General features: G+C 39.7%; 1 protein-coding gene across 3 annotated transcripts in view; it reads left to right on the forward strand.

Annotated features, from left to right (window-relative positions):
* The window catches only part of RCAN2 (regulator of calcineurin 2), an 87,026-nt gene that overhangs the window by 7,270 nt on the left and 60,224 nt on the right, over positions 1–19,532 (forward strand). For 2 of the 3 annotated variants that reach the window (XM_051811818.1, XM_051811828.1), the window contains exon 2: positions 1,317–1,543. In XM_051811818.1, the coding sequence (XP_051667778.1) occupies positions 1,319–1,543 (225 nt within the window). In that variant the 5' untranslated portion in view covers positions 1,317–1,318. Of the gene's footprint in view, positions 1–1,306; positions 1,544–19,532 lie in introns of those variants that run through there. The other variant, XM_051811809.1, reaches the window with a different exon arrangement.

Consider the following 19,532-nt stretch of genomic DNA (forward strand, 5'->3'; position numbering starts at 1 on the left):
CTTGAGAACTTCTGTCATTAGCTCCGAGACTTCAGCAATAACAATTACTGATATTTCCATAACCTTATGTTATGGAATGATGTGCTCTGTCATCAGCCAAATATAATTTCAGAGCAGCAGCAGAGCAGGGGTTATATGAAAGACACAGGGATAGCAAATTAGCTCCATAATTTAGCTTTACTTTGCTGAGATTAAATGTAATAAGCCCATAGGGTTTAATTTTGGACACTAGTTCTATATAGTGTGTTTGAGTTAATATTTACAGCTATTTATAGAGAATAGCAAGTATGCAAGAGAGCAAGGGCAAATCTGAAACAGATGAGCACTCTGCCTTTATGTAACTAACTCCTTGTGTTATGACAAAAAAAAAGGCAGCTAATGATTGCATATTGTTATTGAAAGAAACAAATATAAGGGAATTAATTATTATCCAGTAAGCTTCTAGTCAGTTAAATGGAGCTCTGTAGTGGAATTTGATGTCAAATACACAGGTACTAAGGACTGCTAAATACCTGATTTAATACTAATTAACATACTGATAATTAATTGGACCTTGACTTATTCCCCTTGGCTGGTATGTTACTTCTGTGTGTCTTAAAATTACCTTTCTATTCTGATGCATTTGGGGTAAAGGTTCCAAAAGTCAGCAAGACTTTTCTGAAAGTGCTGAGAATCATCTTAAGTCTGTGCACCCCTTAACTTTATTTGCTTCCTAATCTGATTAAGATGGGCATGGGCTAATGAGCATGGAAAAACAAGGTATGTTCTGTATTGAAACTGTAGAAAAAATTGGCTTTATTCTTTTTAATAGAGATGTGTCTTAGTTATATTGCGTTTCAATGATTCTGTTTTCAAGCTGTTTTCCAACAGGGTCTTTTTTTTTTTCTCCTGTGAGTTGATGCCTGGTATAATTTTCAAAGTTATTTTCATTTTCTTCTTGCTCAGTGCATTACACTTCCAAAGCTGGCTGCAAGCTCAAAAGCACCAGCCTGCCTTACCAGTAACAAACATGGCACTCCTAAACCCAAATACAACATAGTATTTCCTTTGAAGGTAAAGTCTCGCTTCTTATTGTGTCCAGCAGCTTGTGCTGATATGTTCAGGTCTTTCCTGTGCTAAAAAATGAAGCTAAAGCCAAGTCCTTTGGTGAGATTGGTCTTCAATGACCTGTGTCAGAGGTCACTTGTTGCCTTAAAATAGCGTGAAATTTACTTTTTACAAATGAAGCCCCCAAACTAAGAATCTCTGCGTTAACTTGTGGATGTGGAATGTTTGAAAATGTAGTGTAACTGTGTGTCACTTCTCCATGCTGCCAGGGATGAGGGGAGACTCCTACTTCTTTGGAATGCGAGGCCTGGGTCACTATGGCTGCATCCCGGAGGATGGGGGACAGTTCTTACTCTACTCTATAAATGGAGACAACAGCTTGAAGAGATGTTTTGCAGAGGAAGATTTTCATGAAATAATTGATTTCAACGATCTCCCAAATTCTCTCTTCGCCTGCAACGTTCACCAGTCTGTGTTTGAAGACGAGGACAGTAAGGTACTGTGCCAGTTTCCATGTTTTCTGTGCAAGAGAAACCTATGCTTTATATTTGTTTATTGCAGTCAGGGAAACAGTTTAATGGGTCTTGTGTGAAGAAACTCGATCACAAATATGACTTCTTTCTATGGTGACAACGCCACTCTGCCATGATGTTTGTTTCAAGAGCTTAAAAGCCTTTTTGTCAGCTGAGGTCAACAAAAATGTTTTTCTTTTGTTCAGATTTGCAGAATATTGCAATGCAGGTTCATGTGTTCATTGCAGCTGCAGCTGCAGTGATGGTGGTGATGGCAGAGTTAAACATGTGATGGTTGCTCCCCTTGCTGATCACGTACCACTGTGATGGGAGGCTGCCTTTCTGTATTTATCATAGAATCAGAAAATTGTTTGGGTTGGAAAAGAGCTCTAAGATCATTGAGTCCAACCATTCTCCCAGCATTGCCAAGTCCACCACTTAACCATGTCCCCAAATGCCACATCCACACATCTTTTAAATACCCTCAGGGATGGTGACTCAACCTCTTCCCTGGACAGCCTGTTCCAATGCCTGGTGACCCTTTCAGTGAAGAAATTTTTCCTAATATCCAATCTAAACCTCCCCTGGCATGCCTTGAGACCATTTCCTCATGTCTTATCAATTGCTAATTTTGAAAAGAGACCAGCACTCTCCTCACTACAACCTCCTCTCACACAGTTGTTGAGAGACAGATAAGGTCTGAAGTATTTTGAGTTATCTGTAATACTGTGTTCTCACTATCATTCATTTTAGATTTTCCAGATAAAAAAGAGAAACTTTATGGAAATATTTTTAACTTTGCAACTAATCTCAAACAGAATGTTGAGAACAACGTGCTCTTAAAATAATAATTAAAAAAAAAACGAATTTGTGTAGGAAGCATTCAGTTCCTGTTTCTTAGTCTAGTGTTCTTCCTGACTGAGACTTCAGGAATATAAAACTAATAGCTTGGGGCTTTGTTGTCTGATGAAATGAGTCTGGGCTAATTGTTATGGGCACATCTGAGACTACATGAGTATCCTGTTATGAATTTTCAATTCAGAAACAAACTGGCAGTGGTACAGTGGGTTTTGGCTGGAACTGTCTGACATATCCAGATAAAACTACAAATTCACTGGGACCAGAGCTTGCCAGGATGGACAAGCTCTTTAGTGGTGAAATTGCCAGATGAAAGAGAAATAAAACAAAACTTCTAAGGATACAGGCTTCCTGTTAAAGGTACCAAAAGTGGTGTCTGTAGAGGTTGTACAAGTGGAATTGTTTGGGTTTAATTTTTTTTATGTATCTTTGTCTTCCATAATGATGTCTTGTGTATGGCTGAGTAATATAGATTAAAAGAATGTAAAGGTTCATACCACAGCACTAAGCAAAATATTCATATTTATATATATATAAATCCCACACTCTAAATTACAATTTTGGAAAATAGTGCCCTATTGTATGTAAGACTTCTTGCTAATAAGCATCTTGAATTTATGTTCTGCCATTTTGCAGAATTTTCTAACCAGCTGTTAACGAGTTGAAGGGATCTGAAAGTCCACTTTTAAAGGACAGAAGCCTGCCTAGAACTAGAGAATCTCTCTTCATCCTGCAGAGATTCTATCCCTACTTGCTCTTGAGCTTTCCCTTTTGAGAGCTGCATTCTGGTATTTAGCTGATGGCTTAGTTAGGAAATGGAATGGGTGATTATGTAAGTATGTGGGATAGCAATCCCTAAAGACTTGCAGGACTTAAGGATGTGTCTTAAGAATAGCAGCTGGTTTGTGGAGGTGGATATTCTAAGCCACGTGCAGGTCTGTAAACTGTGGATGCCATGGATTGAACAGCTCTGTTTGCAGGTAAGTAGTTACTCCTGTAAGTCTATATTTATGGAGATGGGATTACCTTCAGATTTCTCATTAAATTCAACAACCTGGGGAGTTGATTATGGTTTTATTATTCCTGTAGAACATGTACTTGTGTTCCCAGTTGATTAATACCCATAATCCTTTCTATTAATAACTGTTGCTGCAAGATAAGAGCACACGTGAATTCAATATAAAATATTGTAAAGTTACTAAGCTAAACTTTAAAATCTCACACCATCATAATAAATGCTGCTAACAACCATATCTTCAATTATATTTGATCCAAAGTATATGTAAAGGTACACTAAACTTGTTAAAATTATATACTACAGTCATGGTTACATCTACAGTCATTTCATCGTGTTATTCATTCTACAGAAAGTTTTTTGTAAGGTATCTTTGAATTTTACTCCTGGCCTGCACTTTTCAGAAGACAGCAAAAGTCTAATTGGTTTGAAAGTTACAACTTAGCTATTAAATAAAGCTGGAGAAACCTGTCTTTGAAAATGGTTGATTTGGTGTATGAACTTCCTACATAAATAATATTCAAATATATAAAGTTCTGAGTGGCTTTAACATGCAACAATCTTAATGTAGAGAATTTACACTCAGCTATTTAAATTACATTACCTGAAGTATTTAAGAAACCTGAACCATCAAGTCCAAACTTCTAACACAAATATCGAAGCAATATACTGAATAAATATAGGTTTTAAAAGCAAAGGGCTTAAATATTTTTTGTTTTAATTTGAAGGCCAGTAACTCCTTTGTATCAGATATAGAGTAAATTCCAGTTTGTGCTGGAGTAAGGACTTCCTGCAACCCAGAGGGAACACTTGGCTGCCAGCACACCTGTGCTGTGGATAATCAGATTTACTTTGCCTGTTCTTACCGAGTCCTGTGTCAGAAATACCCTTTCACCAGTATTGTGACTCTGCAATCCCTCTTAGAAGGGATTCTGTGCTGCCTGTCAAAAGCAATGATGGCACCTGCAGGGAACCTGAGTTTTGACCACCGTTTTCTGAAGATGAGGAATTCTTGCAGCTGAAGTGCAGGCAAAGACACTGGGTCAGGCCATGTTTGTTTTTAATCCTGGCTGGCACCCTGAGGTCTCACCAGAGTGAGTCTGAAGAGTTGTGGGGCCTGGGATGTGGATATGAATGCCATCAGGCTCCAAGGAAGCTGCTCAGAACTCACTGCCCTTAAACACTGAAGAAAGGGGGAATATAAATTAATACTACCTACATGTATCTGATTGTGTTACAGTAACAACATATGGTCGAAAAATGTTTCCCTACCTTCCAGGCCTGTGTTTTTGGAAAGAAATTTGTACTTAGGCAGGAGGGTGCCCCAGATAAGTGGGTTGATAACATGGGCATTTAAGGATTTGTGCAGGATGGCTTAGCAGCTTCACTGCCATAACAGCCTTCTACTACTGAGGGGAGGTGGCTTTGCTTATCTCCACTCCCACCATGGACAGCCTACTCCTTTCTACAGAAAATGAAATTGTACCTTCTTTACAGTGTGTGAGAAAATATGGGGATTTTTAGTTTCTGAAAACCAGCAAAGGTGTGGAGAAGATTATCTAACAGGATAATCTGTTGCAAATCTGGGATCGAATTCGTCCCCGTCACTGGCCTGTGTTCTGATCATTTGTTTTGGCATAAATCTGTTAGTGGTAGGGGCAGATAACTTTGGGTTTGGGAGTATACAGGACTGACTTGGTTGGGTCATGGAAGTCTTATTGTAAAGAAACTAAAAATAAAAACACTTCTAAACCCTGGGATTTGTCGCATCTCTTGGAAAAACTGAGGGGACTGCCTACGTGGGCAAGATAGGGCAAAACTGAGACTTATTTTTGGCTGATAGTGTGACTGAATGGGAGGTGCAGCTCCTTTTAGCTTTCCTGATAAAGCAATTGTGTTGGTGAGCCAAAGGGCATGACTCTTAATAACTCCTAAGGGTGTGTTTCAGCAGTTAATTGCTACCCATAGCCCTTAAACTTTCTTCGTAGTAAACCTTTTGTTGTGCTTTTGTTGTGCATATATCACTGTTTTGTAAAGCCATCCTTTCTCTTCTGGGACTGGAGCTTCCTTCAGGCTGAGACTGGTAAACACACTGTCAAAGTGAAGCATCTTTGTCTCTTAAGATAGTTTCTTTAGATGCTGTAGCGCCTCGGGAGGTGCTTAAGCAAAGCTGTCATTATTAGAATATGCTTACGTGAGGAAGGATGTGTTTCCTAAAGCTGTTTACAGGCTGTATGCTCCGTTTTTATCCCATTCTTTTGGCTCAAATTGGAAGGAGCACCGGTTAAGCTTGATAGTTTTATTTCGAATAAAGAATGATTCATCAGTTTCTGAACATTTTAGTCATGGTGAAGCTGCCTAGGCAATGATAGCCAAAGTCCATTAAGTGCCTTTTCTTGCCAATGTAATTTAACCCAATAGGAGGTATTACTATTATTTCTGCGTGAAAAAAATACAGTGATAAACACGTGTCCAGTTCTGGATTTCCCAGTCCAAGGAAGACATGGACTTACTGGGGAGAGGCCACTGAGAGGAAGGGACTGGACCTGTCTGCTGTGAAGAAAGGCCAAGAAAGCTGTGCCTGCTGAGCTGGAGACGGGAAAGCTCAGGTGGATCTTACCAGTGTGTACGATGACCTGAAGACAGGGTGCAAAGAAGGCTGATTCAGGCTCTTTTCAGTGGTGTCAGGTGCCAGGACCAGAGGCCACGGGCATCAGCTAAAAGACAGAAGGTTCTGTTCCTGCTGAATATCAGGAAACACTTTTTTGCCATGACAGTCACTGAGCACTGGCAAAGGGTGCCCAGGGAGGTGGTGCAGTCTGTCTGTCTCTCCACGGAGATTTTCCAAAGCTGTCTGGACATGGTCCTAAGGCATGTGGAGTCTAAATCTCCCTGCTTGAGCCAGGGGGATGTACTGATCTCTAGAGGTCCTTTCCAACCTCCACCAGTCTGATTCATTGAACATTTGCTGAAGTGTATCCTAATTCTTCTGATGAAGAGAGTCAGTGTGTGAAGGCAAGACTGGGAATGGAGGTGATTAAAAATGCATTTCCTGAACTGTGAGCTTAATGGAGGCAGGGTGGGGAAGGAAGGAGAAAAGTCAAACTAACAAATCAATGGAAAAGATAATCCTACTTTAATAGAAGGACTTTACTATGAAAACAGTTACTATTTTCATGAGGGATTCTTTCACATTACAACTTTATTTACATATATTGGATGACTGGTTGCTCTTACTGCAGAAACCTTGTTAGGCTTCCTTTAACTTTTTTTTTTTTTAAAGATGTGTTATTTAACTTGGACCTTGAAAAATATTTAAGGCTACCTCAGGTGAGTGCTGGAATATTTGTCCAAGGGTGATGCTTTAAGAGAGCTTTGTAGCTTTGCATGGAAAGGCTTTTTTCCTTTATACTTGCATTCAGCTTTTTCAACAAAGGACATCTTCATGCAGCTATTTTTATTTTTAAGGTGCAGTAAAAGGCACTGGACTGCTCAGTGGTCTGCTGTGTCTGAAGCAGATAATTGAGAAGTGTCTGTTCAGTGCTCCTTTTAAACAAAGTGGAGCCAGTGTGTCTGCTGCCATGTGTGAAATGTTTCTTTGGTTCCCTTTTCCTACAGGCTAATTCCAGAAGATGCTCTGGGAGGCTCTAGACAGGCTTTGTGTCTGCAGGGGAAGATCTGTTCCTTTTGACTTCAGTTTTAAGCATCTAGATTGTGAAGTCAGAATCTCTCTGGTCATATTACATCACTGAAGCCTCTAGGTGTTGAGTAATCATTATATTTAAAGGGTGGCACACTTCTTTTTGGTCTAATATTAGTGTTCAAACCTGGACTCAGTGGAAGGTCACCCTAGCAAAGATGAAGTCACGCTCCAAGCCTAGAAAGGAATGCAATCTTCATTCTGCCTTCCTGGTACACTTGCTGTTGTTTTGTTTTACTTTCAGTTTTTCTACCTTTTAAGGTTGTTGGTGGTTGATATGATAACATTATCAGAAACTGCCACTTGCAGCAGACTGTGCCTCGTGCTGTGGAATCTCTACCTGCTTTGCTTTGTCCTGCTTTATAAATGGGATGAATGTTATTCCCTGGCATTCTGGAAAAATGGAAGTGTTTCTTTACTATATGCTGTCTATGCATCTAATAAAATGAAAATACAGAGAGCTTGCAAAGAAAAGCTGCAGGAGCAGTGTCCTTCATGAATCATATCTGCCCTCTGGGAATCCTATTTTGCACTCTTCCCTGGGTGGTGGTTTGCAGACAGCTAAGTAGTGCTTTTTTTGTATGATCATGGAAGCACTAAAATAAAGCTATAGGAGGCTGATCTTGCTCTAAGAAGTACGCAGTGTAAAGTTCTTTTTCCATTGCATTATTTTTTTTCTGTAACAAATTTCAAATACTTTTCCTACAAACCATCTGAATGCAATACAGTATTTTGTTTGAAAGCAGCTGTGACCTTCCATGCTCAGCATTTGATACCCCATCTGATTGCTGGAGTGATAATCCTGACTTTTCGGCCTCATTATATAAATTCTCTCTACAACTGAAAAGAGCTGTTGATATTTAGCATTAAAATGGCCTTAAACTGAATAAGGGTAGATCGAGATTAGATAATAAGAAGAAATTCTTTACTGTAAGGGTGGTGAGGCCCTGGCACAGGTTGCCCAGAGAAGCTGTGGATGCCCCATCCCTGGAAGTGTTCAAGGTCAGGTTGGATGGGGCTCTCAGCAACCTAGGATAGTGGAAGGTGTCCCTGCCCATGGCAGTTGGAACTAGATGATCTTTGAGGTCCCTTCCAATCCAAACCATTCTCTGACTCTATATTTGTCATTCATAAACCTCCTTTACTTTATTTCCCATGGTACAGCTACTAGACCTTGTCAGTCAGCTCTGTATTGGCACCTGGAATGGGATGTAATGTAGCAGCTCTTCTGTGGGTGGGGCTGTTGTTCCTGTGTTTTACTCGCAGGTCAGGTGTGAGTTACGTTGAGGAGCTCAGAAAAGAAAAGCAGTAACTTCATAAAGTTGAACATACTGTAGGATATGAACTATCTTAACGTGACTGGCAGTAAGATCCCTAAAGCATCTGAGTGTCTGGAGCTCCATAGGCCTCAAACCACGGAGTGAGGTGCTGAGGTTTCGCTGGAGAAAGGGCAGTAGGGAAATTAACCTTCATTGACATTTGGGATCTATTGAGTATTCATTCTGGTTTGGAGGAAGAAAATGAACTAATTTTGATTGGTGCAGTTTGCATATTCAGAATTTTAATGCATATTTATGAGGAGTTTATTAAAGGTTGCTCTCGTAGCTGTTAACAAGACAACTTGCATTTATGAATGTATATAGGGTCTGATGGCAATTTTCTCTGAGGTGATCTGTTGAATTTCTAAAGGAGCTGTAAGGAGTCGTTAGTCTAGTTTAGGCATTCCTTCCAGCTTCTCTTTTGGGTGGTCCTGGCTGTTACTGAAAGGCTTCAGCATTTCTGCTGTCTTTCTGGAAAGATGCATAAGCCATCCCATACAAGTAGAAGGTACAGCTGGCCACAGTTATCCTGCTGGCATCCAGGAACTACCAAACTCCGAATATTCCTCAATTAAATCAGTGTTCAATTCCTACTCTGAAAATGTGTTGGTCTTTTTTTTTTTGTTGTCATTTTCTTTCTAAACAGCAAAACCCCCTCAACCAACCAAAAAGTAATGAGTATTTCTGGGCCTGAAAGGCCACTGCCTGTAATGTGGATGCTGTCTTCTAATTTATACAGTACTTGAGGTTATTTTCCCATCCATGCTCAGGGTGCTTGGTAGCACAAATGCCCTTGTTTTGGTGGAAGAACGTGCCTGGCAAAAGGCCAACTGTGTTAAAGGTAGGCCTGTATTCCTTGCAGCTGAAATTCAAAGTAGTGCTTCAAAGCATTTAACTGTACTAGTTGTTTGTAAATTACAAAAATAAACTGATTAATGTTCTTTCCAGAACACACAAGGCAGCAGTTACTGTCTGCTTTTTAAATTTGGAAACGTATTTTTTCCTTAAGAGCAGCTATGGAAAAATTCTTCTAGTGTTGGCTTTCTGTGGCTGTGTTCTACTTTGCAGTCTAGAGGGAATGCGTTATCTCAAACCAGGGTGGGTGGGAAATCTTTCCTGGGAAAGGACCATTCAGAGTATTTTTTTTTTTTTTAATACAGGAATATAATTTTCTTATCAGTTCTACTAAAATACAGAGTTTTGAATAGTGAGACATTTTAACAAAGGTGTTAGTAAATCCATGCCAAGGTTTATGAGGGCTTTCTGTTATGGCATGAGAAAACAGGCTCTGGGAGCCACTGGGAATTGGAAGGTCTTGTGTGTAAGTCTCTGAATCACTTCTTCCTCTGGCACAATGGACACTGTAGGATAAACTGTGGGTAGGTCTGATTAAGATATCCCTAAACACTGTACAGATTTAGATTAAGATTCCACTTTGCAGTTGTCTGTCTCCTGTAATAGGTTCAACTAAATTCCTGGACTCAAATGCCTTTTGATCTTTGAGGAAGTTAGATCTGGCCTGGAATACTGAGGCCAGTGTGGCTTTCCTCTGAACTCCACCAGTGTTAGATGGAACTGGGAGGTCAACTGGGGACTTCTGCTGGCAGAGAGGTTTTGGTGGTGGTTGTTTTTTCCTTCTGATCATCCTGCTTGAAAATACTGGAGAGTTTGACTGCGTGTACATAGAATACTGAGCCTTTCTCTTCCAGGAGGATAGCAGGATATGCTCTGTTCTGAGATGGGAAGATTTATTGTAACTGGTGAAACTTGCTATTCTTGATTAGCATTACTTCTGTTTGGTTTTTGTTTGTTTGTTTTTTCCCTTTTTTCTCTTGTCTGGCAATCTCAAAATGTTTTTGTAAAGTGATGTAAAGCCAAGACTATAAGACACCAGGTCACACTTGGAATAAACCACAGTCATGAACTCTACAGGAACTGCCTTCCATCTAGTCGAAACTGATGCTGGCACATTGCATATTAAAGCAAGAAGTCAACCCTCCTGGTATCTGCTGACACAAGCAAGAGCCACAGCTCTCAAAGGGAAAAGCTGCCTTTATGTAATTTATAGAAAAGTCTTTGGATGGTCCCACTAAGTAGTTCTTATCAGCAAATATCTGCTAATAATCAAACACAGTTTTGCCCTTCTTCCTCCAGCAAACTGTCACTCTGAAGTCAACAAAAATACTGTTTTCCTAGCTGATAGTAATCAAAAAGTGCAGTAAAGCCATTCTAATGTGGTTAGGGCAGCAGCTGTTCTTTATTTTAATACCATCAGAGGTCCTAATCCATCCACAAGTTCTGATATCAGTTTTCTGGCCCAAGGAAAAGGCTTCTAAATGAAGGTCACCCTTCATTAGCAGTGCATGAAGACACTGCGTTTATAGAAGGGACATTCTGGCTTAATCATATTCAAAACAATAAATTTATGACTCTAATTAGCAGTTATTTAAGGAAATTTCTTAAATCTTTCATATGAAATATGTGTTAAGAATACTGCATTGGTTTAACATAATTAATAAATTAATGCTTTATAGAGGTGTGTAAAAAGTAACACTTGAAGAGGAATATTGTCTTAGAAAATAAGGGGAATGGGAAGGTGATTTGAGGTAATACAGAGTGGAGAAGGGAGAGATGGCAGCTTTAAGATTGTAGCATTGATTAAGACAAAATCTGCAATAGATTTGAGTAAAAAGTTGAGAGATCAGAGTTGAATCAAGGTAAAATGAATTATCAGTTACTTCTGTGTATTTGAAAACATGTTTTCTTCTGTGCCAGATAAATCCTTTTTTTCCCAGCTGATGGAAGTGTTGGGATTTGTTGCAGTAGCACAGGGATTTCTTCACAACTGTTCTCAGATCCAATTCTTGGGCAACAGATCTGCTGATAAACTGTACCATTCCATCAGTGAGGATTTTGTTCAGGTTCTCAGTTTCCTGTGTACTGTGAATGTGTGAATGGTTTTAAAAACAATGTATTTTGTACTTTTTTTAATTGTCTTGCTTTAATGTTATTACTTTTATGTTCTTTTCTTCTAATTCAATTGCATTTCCTGGACACTTTACCCTGCTTAAGTTACATGACTTTTGAACTGGGCTTTGAAACTTAGTAGAGAAACAGAGGCTTTGCAGATATTTTAGAGGTAATGTGTATGTGTCAGAGGGATAAGGGAAACCTCCCATGTGATAGGGACTAATGAGCTGGAAGTTAAGATGACAGTAGAATGGGAAAAAGAATTTATAGTATCTCTGGCAAGAGAGTAATGAAAGCATCTCTTACACTGCAACCAGGTGCACTCAAGTTAGCGTGTGTTATATTTAACTGGCCTTGCAGTGAATTTAAAGATTCTGTAAGACTGCAGCATGCAGTCATTTAGAAATTTTGCAATTCATGTTACTGAAACTAGTGTTGGGGAGAAATCTGATAGTTTCATCCCTGTGTTTCCCGTGTGTGGCTGGCCTAGAAGGGAAGAACAAAACTGGAAACTTCAGAAGATGCTGAGGAAATGAGGTACCAGCCACTGACTGGTTGGCCCCTGCGTTAAGCCCTCGATAACGGACTGGTGTGTGCTATGGGGCTGACTTGCAAAAGCCACCATGAAGTCAATGTCTCTTCTGTTTTTATTCTTCATTACTCTTTTGAATGCTGATTATTTTTCTGTTTCTCAAGATATTTCTTCTTGAAAGCTTTTTGGCTTTGTTTGTTTGTTTGTTTTGTTAAACAGCTGGAGTTTGTGGTATCCCTGACTGAAAATACAGTCAGTTCACTCAAGTGTTGAAGTGAAGGGAATGGGTATTTCACATGGCTGAGGTTGTGTTTGAGTCACAGGCCTGTCTAAATCAGCTTTCTGCCAGTTTGGGAATTGGAGTAATTTTTACTTGTTTTTTCTTCAGTTCCTGGTGCAGGGCCATGTATGGAGTGGGAGCACTGACACAGCACAGGCCCTGGCCCAGAGACTGCCTCCTATGCAATATCAAACACTTTCAATATACATTAGCAAGTTTACTTTCTTTTGGCACTGGTTGCTTTCGCTTTTTTGCCTTTGTAAAGTTTTTGGATGGATTCTCCACTTTAACAAGCAAAGAGACAATTCAGGTTGATATATGCTTAAATAAGTAACTTCTAGACCCATTCAGTTCTTATGTGCTGGTGATCCTGTTCCTCTAAATAAACATGCAGCTGCTTCTTACCATACAGCTTGAAGGTTTTGGTCACAACAGGTTCCAAATTCCTTTAAATTCTGCTACTAACACCAGGAGCTGCAGAAATATGTCGCTGAGTGGTGTTATTCTGTCCTTCCTTCCTGTGTCCTTCTGTAAATCCCTTTGTCTTTTGTATCTGTAACTACAAATCTTCCTTTCATGTCTTTTTTACCTGTAGTGTCCATTATACCTGCTGTGTGCTCTGTGATGCAGCTGTTTCTAATTGCTGCTGTTTGTCTCTCGAAGTTAGAAGGCAGAAACACACAGCACAAGTGGTACAGGAGTGTTTCTTAGGAAGAAAATCTGTCTTCCTTTTTTATATTCCAGTTTCAAATGGTTTAAATAATAAAGCTTGTACCTTTTATAAGTCTTTCCCGAATAAATTGTTTTATTCATTACTGATTGTCTTCATCTATCACCCTTACAGTTCTGAATGGAAGTTTTTCTGACTCCCTGCTGGTTTATGACCTACATATAGCAGATGCAGTGTGCCCTGTGCATGTATTTAGATTCTGGAAAAATTTTGTGGAGCTGTCACTTACTGAAGCATAGTTCTGATTATCTATTCAAAGCCCTGCTGCACCATAGTCTTTCTGTTGATCTAAAATATATGATCTGATTGACGTTCTGTAGTGACAACTAAAAGCAACTGCTTAAAATAGTTTGTCCAAACTATGCCTCTGCGTTTCATGTGTTTACTTCAGGTCTAGGAATTAAATCCTTATCTGTTATTTGTCAGTCTGGAAACAGAAAGAGATAGATGTAAGCCTTATCAGTATCTTTACTGAAGATGAGATTTTTCTCAAACTCGTATCTTCCATTCGCAGCACAACCTTGTATTTTTCCAGCCTGTTTTTTCTCTGACTAACAGGACAGAAAAAAAAATGCTGCACAGATCTGCACTTGGTATGAGAATTAGTTTCATGTAAAAACCAACTACTTCCTGGTGGTGTAACTGAAGGTGAGAAGGAGTGATGGAGTTTGAACATTAACAGGCACTGGATTCTCATAAAATTCTTCATAAGCTTAAAAGTCATATGAAGACAGCAGCTTCTTTAGGATTTCATGTGTTTCATGTGCTGCAAATATGCAGTATACAGTTTCTGGATAGGCTGATCTCCTTGAAATGTTTGGTACCTGCCTTGCTTTTTCTTCTACTTCTACATTAACCTTCCTTACCTTATTTTGTTTTTGAAGGACCTTCACCTATACTTTAGATATGTTCTTGTAGTATGTGCACTGCTATTAACCCCAGACCTATAAAACATGAGTTCTGTCAGTATTGTGATATTGATTTTTAAGGAAAATTTAGATTCTTATTAATGCCTTTTGTGTTTTTGAGCTTTATGGTACACCTGAGTCACTGTATGTTGGTTGTTTCTTTTTCTCTCCTTTTTTTTTTGTCTTTTGAGGTCATACCTTAGGTATGTGTTTGGTGAGATGAAAGGGAGTATTTGAAAATGGCATTCTCACACAGAAGCATCACTTCTCAAAACTGGAGTAAAACCACCAATATTATTGAATTTGGGATAAAAATTACGGAAGTGAAAAACACTGTTCCAGTTCTTTCTGATCTTTTCCTTGCACCTGATAATCATGCAGCAAGTCACCTTGAGAGTGAAGATAAACCTTATTTATACACACTTCTACTATTTACGCTGCATAAAGGAAAATCCTGTCTGGTACAGGAAAAAATTCCACACTTTATGGGAATAATCCACCGTGTGAATTGAAGGCCATCAGGCTGTGTGTGCTCTGGTTGTACCGAGGGCCATGGGTGCCATCTGCTGACTCCTCCGTGCACCACACAGCTCTTCACTGTGGGAAGAAAGAAAGGAATGTAGTTTTAAATACCCTGCCACTCGAATATGAAATACAAAATACAGGTTTTAATCCTTCCTGGGTTTGTGCAGTATGAACAACAGTGCTCACTCTAAATGTATTTCAGTTTCGTTTCAGCCCTGCAAAATAGTTCCACCGAGGAATTATTATTATCTTTTGCAGTTTAAAGTAGACCTAGATCTGAATTTTTGCTGTGTATCGTGGCTCAGAATCTGCACTCAGCTTCTAGCTCTGCACTTTATCTTCAGCAGTTCTGAAGTCCTTCCTCATTCCACATGTTATATTCCATCTATGGTATCCTGTATATAGCTAGGAAATCAGACTGAAATAATATCATCATTGTGCTTGCTTGCAAACCTGCTAAAATAGGCTCTGTTGTCTTTTGTGACCAGCAGCACTAGCAGGTAAGGTGGCTACACCTGATTTAGTAACAAAGCTGAGAGAAGGGACAAACTGGAGGAGAGCAGTTTAGGGAAAACTTAGAGTAGTTAACAGCATACTTATTAAATTGGTTTTAAAGGCAACTTCTGTTTTGTCTTGCTTGTCATAGTTTTCTTTAAAACTTAAAATCAATTCATTGTTTTGGGTCACTCAGCTGAATGTTGGTGAGCATCTACTGAGAAGGAGTTCAATCCTAATAAGCATGACAGTGTGATATCTAATGCCATAGTCTTAGGCTGCTGTAAATCAAATCATGTTCTGGCAAGGGCTCCAGCACTATAACATGAGATAATGTTTTCAGCTGAATTGTTACAGTGGTCCATAACACGCTTTTGGCTGAAGAAAAATAGTACTTTCCCTAACAACTTCCAGGTGTGCTTGGAGGGTGTGCATGGTCCCTGCAATCATTCCCAACAGCCGTTTCATGAGATAAGATGAATAGTTTCCTTGAAATAATTTTATCACATGATTGTGTTGGGGCTCCAAGTGCACCAGCAGGCTGCAGTCACCGTGACCACTCCCACTTCTGTACAGTGGTCCAGGAGCTTCATTTAAGCTCAGGATGGGCCTTCATTCCTGGCCTGCTTATGTAGATCCTTGGACACACAGTGTAGCCTTGGACTTGCATTGCTTTCTAGTTTTGGCTCTGATCCCATCTCTTTCTCCTCCTGAATCCCTCGATAGATCTGGACTTGTTTCCATGGCTTTCTGTGGCCAGGGCTGTCAGTGGTTGCTGTGACCAGTGCCCTGAACAGCCCAGGCTGCTGAGATGCTGCAGATAAGCCTGGAATTGGACTTGGTGATCCTGGTAGGTTCCTCCCAACTCAGCATATTCTGTGACCTGTGAGGGCTCTGCTGCACTGTGGTCACCTCAGCTTCCAGCTAATTCTCATCCTTGGAGCAGCTTTGCTCTCCATGCTGTGGAGGGGAAGCATAACCAAATGATTATGGGTCTATTTGGGACTTGGGACCCAAATTGTGTTCACAGGTTTATCTTTCTCTCCTGACCAGGACTCCATTACTATCCCACCTACTGTAGGTGGGATGTTGTTAGGATAAATAGAATCACAGAATCATTAGGGTTGGAAAAGGCCTCTGAGATCATCAAGTCCAAGCGTTAATCCAGCACTGCCAACTCCACCACTAAACCGTGTCTCCATGTGCCACATCCACGTGCCCTTTTGAACACTTCCAGGGATGGTGATTCCGCCACTTCCCTGGGCAGCCTATTACAGGGCCTGGCAACTCTTTCAGTGAAGAAATTTTCCCTAGTATCTAATCTGAAGCTTCTCTGGTGCAACTTGAGGCTGTTTCCTCTCGTGCTGTCACTTGTTACCTGGGAGAAGAGCCTGACCCCCACCTGAATTACAGACGCCTTTCAGGGAGTTGTAGAGAGCAAATTTATCTTGAGAATGATTTAAGGCACTTGACATGCCTGGCTGTTACATGGAGCCCTGACTGATTTTTTTTTTCCTTTTTGGTAAAGGAGGAGAAGTACCGTTGCATTAAGATGATTGAAGTCTGATCCATGTTTATGCATATTTATTGTCTTATTCATCAAAGCCCTACTGAAGTATATAGGATTATTTGAAAGCAAGGTAATGGATAAGATGGATAAAGTTTCAGCCTGGCTTAGATGAATGGAATCAGCTAAAATATGTAGTAGTAAATTATTTAAATACATTTACAGTGTGTTTTGAGCAAAATGAGAAGGTTGAGTACTTGTGCTGTTCCTATCCCAGCCTTGTTAAGGAGATGGTTTTTGTTAAAAATAACTTGATAAAATACTCTCGTTTTAGCTTTGTATCTTCTAATTTAAGAATATATCACTTGTCTTCTCCACTTGGCTGCTTAGGGGATGGGGAGAAATCTTTGGTATTCTTATCTCTAGTGGGGAGGAAGGATGTCCTCCAGATATGCACAGAAATACTTAACAGAGCTAATTGGTTCCTAATGGGTACAGTCACTACCTAATGCATAAAGATAGTTAAAGAAATGAATGGACTGGAGAGAATGCTTCCTGAAATATTTGAATACATCAATAGTTTTAAATGCATAAAACATAAAGAAAAAAAAAGCATAATTTTCAAGCCTTGCAAACAGAAGGACTGATCTCTTTGATGTGGTTATTGATTATCTTAAGCATGTTAGGACTGTGATGCTTGTTAGTACAGCACCTAATACAATGTACTACACCCTAGAGGAATAAACACAAATAAAATGATTAATATAATGCTACCAGTGCCAGGAACAGTTTTTTGGGTAGATATGACTCATGTCCCTCTGTAATACCTTAATGATCTTGCTGATATAATTTCATAGTTATACAACTTTGACTCTTCAGTGAATCCTAAGCCAGACCATTTAATTATGAACTTCCTGCTCTAAGGTAGTATTCAACAATGGTTTTAATGCGAGTAGAAAAAAAATTAGCTTAATATATTTCCATGAACTGAATGTGACAATTACTTTTTTCTGTGTTACTTTTTTCTGAGTATGTAAAGGCAGATCATAAACCTTCCTTTCAGTTTGTTTTATTTTGCCTATTTTTTCTGTGTTGCTTGTACATATGCACATTGTGTGTGTGCATACTTCAGGAAAATAATTCTGATTACTTTAAGTAATAAAATTATATTTTATTTGCAAAATTATTTGCTATAGCTGGAATTCAGTCCTGTATACATCTTATTTCTGTTGGCAATACTGGAAGAGCCTATAGGCCGACTAGGTAAAAAGGTGGCTTTGCATGTTTAGAAGTCCCTGTGAAGAATTACATTGTAATTCAAAGTTTGGGGAAATGCAGTGAGGTATTTGAATGTACTTACAGTGATATTTAAGTGCCAGTCAAGGAGGAGTCGACAAGAAAATTGTCAAACAAAAGCAAGGGACTCTTCTCTAAGCTCTTGGCAAGTATATTGTATTATTTGACTTTGAATTTGACTTCTCTCTCCTTCAAGGGTTTTTCTGAGTCTACAAGCAAGCAGAGCTCCCTGTTTTTCCTCGTGCAAATAATAAATAAAAACTTGTAATGAGAAGGTCTGAGAGCAATAAAGTCTGTTTTGAGCCTGAGAGTGGTAATAAGTGCCCATGTGCCTGAGCAGAATGGCAAGTGTTTTATTTAGTGCATCCACATACTGGACCAACATATGCTTTGTCCTCCCCAGCAGTGTTCCCCAAATTATCATTGCTGTCATGAGCAATTAAGTGCCTGCATTGTCTCTTCACAGGATCGCAGAGATGTTGGTTGGAAGGGATCTCTGGAGGCCATCTGGTCCAGCTTCTAGCTCAAAATTCAGGACTTTTGCCAACACTAGTTGAGGTCAGCTCTGACACTTTTTTCATCAGCTCTTGAAAACCTCCATGAAACTGAAAAAAATATTCTGCAACTGAATTCTTTACCCCTTATTTACTATTTTACTATCATTTACATTTACAGCAAATTTGCAGCTGTCTTGTTGTCTAAGAGTGCTTGGGAAGATACTGAGCAGTCTCTGCCCTGATACTGACCCTTGTGATATTCTGCTGCTTATTTGTTGTCAAGGAGATGTTGAGCACTTCATAATTAGCGTTTCAGCCTGTCAGTTCAGCAAGTTCTCAACCCATTTAAACAGCCTGTTCATACAGCTCGTACTTCCTCAGCTCACAAATGAGATCACTGGGTCAGGATTTAGATAAGTCGGTCTTACTCAAAGCTCTTTAAAGTGCTTATGAAACAGGTGATATTTGCATTATATTTGAATGCTCGGTATTACCGTATTACTTCTTGTATGTGCGTTTGTTTTGTTTTTTTTTAATGTCTGGGACTGACTTACAGAGAAAACTGTTTGCCTTCTGTGAGCTACTGGACAGCCAGAGAGATGTTATTTCTTCCTTGGAAGCAACTGAGCCCTAGGAAAAGCAGGCTTCCAGAATGGGACTTAGCAGGAGAAAAAGTTGAAGAGGAAGAAACCTGCGGTGCAACAGAGTTTTGGGGAGAGGTGGGATCAGAAGCACAAGCTGCAGAGATACTGGAAAGGGACTTCCCAGGGAACCAGAGAGCATGTTGAGTTTCCTGCAGTGCAGGAAGCCACTTTGTTGCTGGATGGAAAGTCACCCGCAGGGTAACCCTTCTATCTCGGAGGACGCAGCAGGCAGGGGTAAATTTGCTTCCAACTGTTTTTCGTTTCTATTTTCTCACTGTGAGGCTTCTGTATTTTAAAATGTTCAGATTCTAGTCTTCAGTCACAGATAACTGTGACCTGTGCTACGTCAGCAGGAGCAGAGCCAGCAGGCTGGAGGAGGTGATTTATTTTATTTACTTGCGAAGCAGCATCTGGGATAGTGTGTCCTAGTTTGGCCTTCTGTGTGCAAAAAAAGATGTAGACAAACTGCAGACACTGGAAAGGAGCACATAACATGTGGAGAGGCTGGGTTTGTTCAGCATGAGAAAAAGAGTAAAACTCAGGAGGAACCTGATTGTTGTCCTCTACCACAGGTGTAGAGGGGAGACAGCCAGACTCTCCTTGCAGGTGCACCATTTCATGGTTTAAATTAATCTAGTCAGAATTTCCCACATCACAATTTACAAGGAAAAACAGTTTTCACAGTGTGTAAGCACTG

Source organism: Manacus candei, unplaced genomic scaffold (assembly GCF_025592945.1).
Source record: "Manacus candei isolate 608988 ecotype Guabito, Panama unplaced genomic scaffold, ASM2559294v1 h1tg000007l, whole genome shotgun sequence".
Taxonomy (NCBI): Eukaryota; Metazoa; Chordata; class Aves; order Passeriformes; family Pipridae; genus Manacus; species Manacus candei.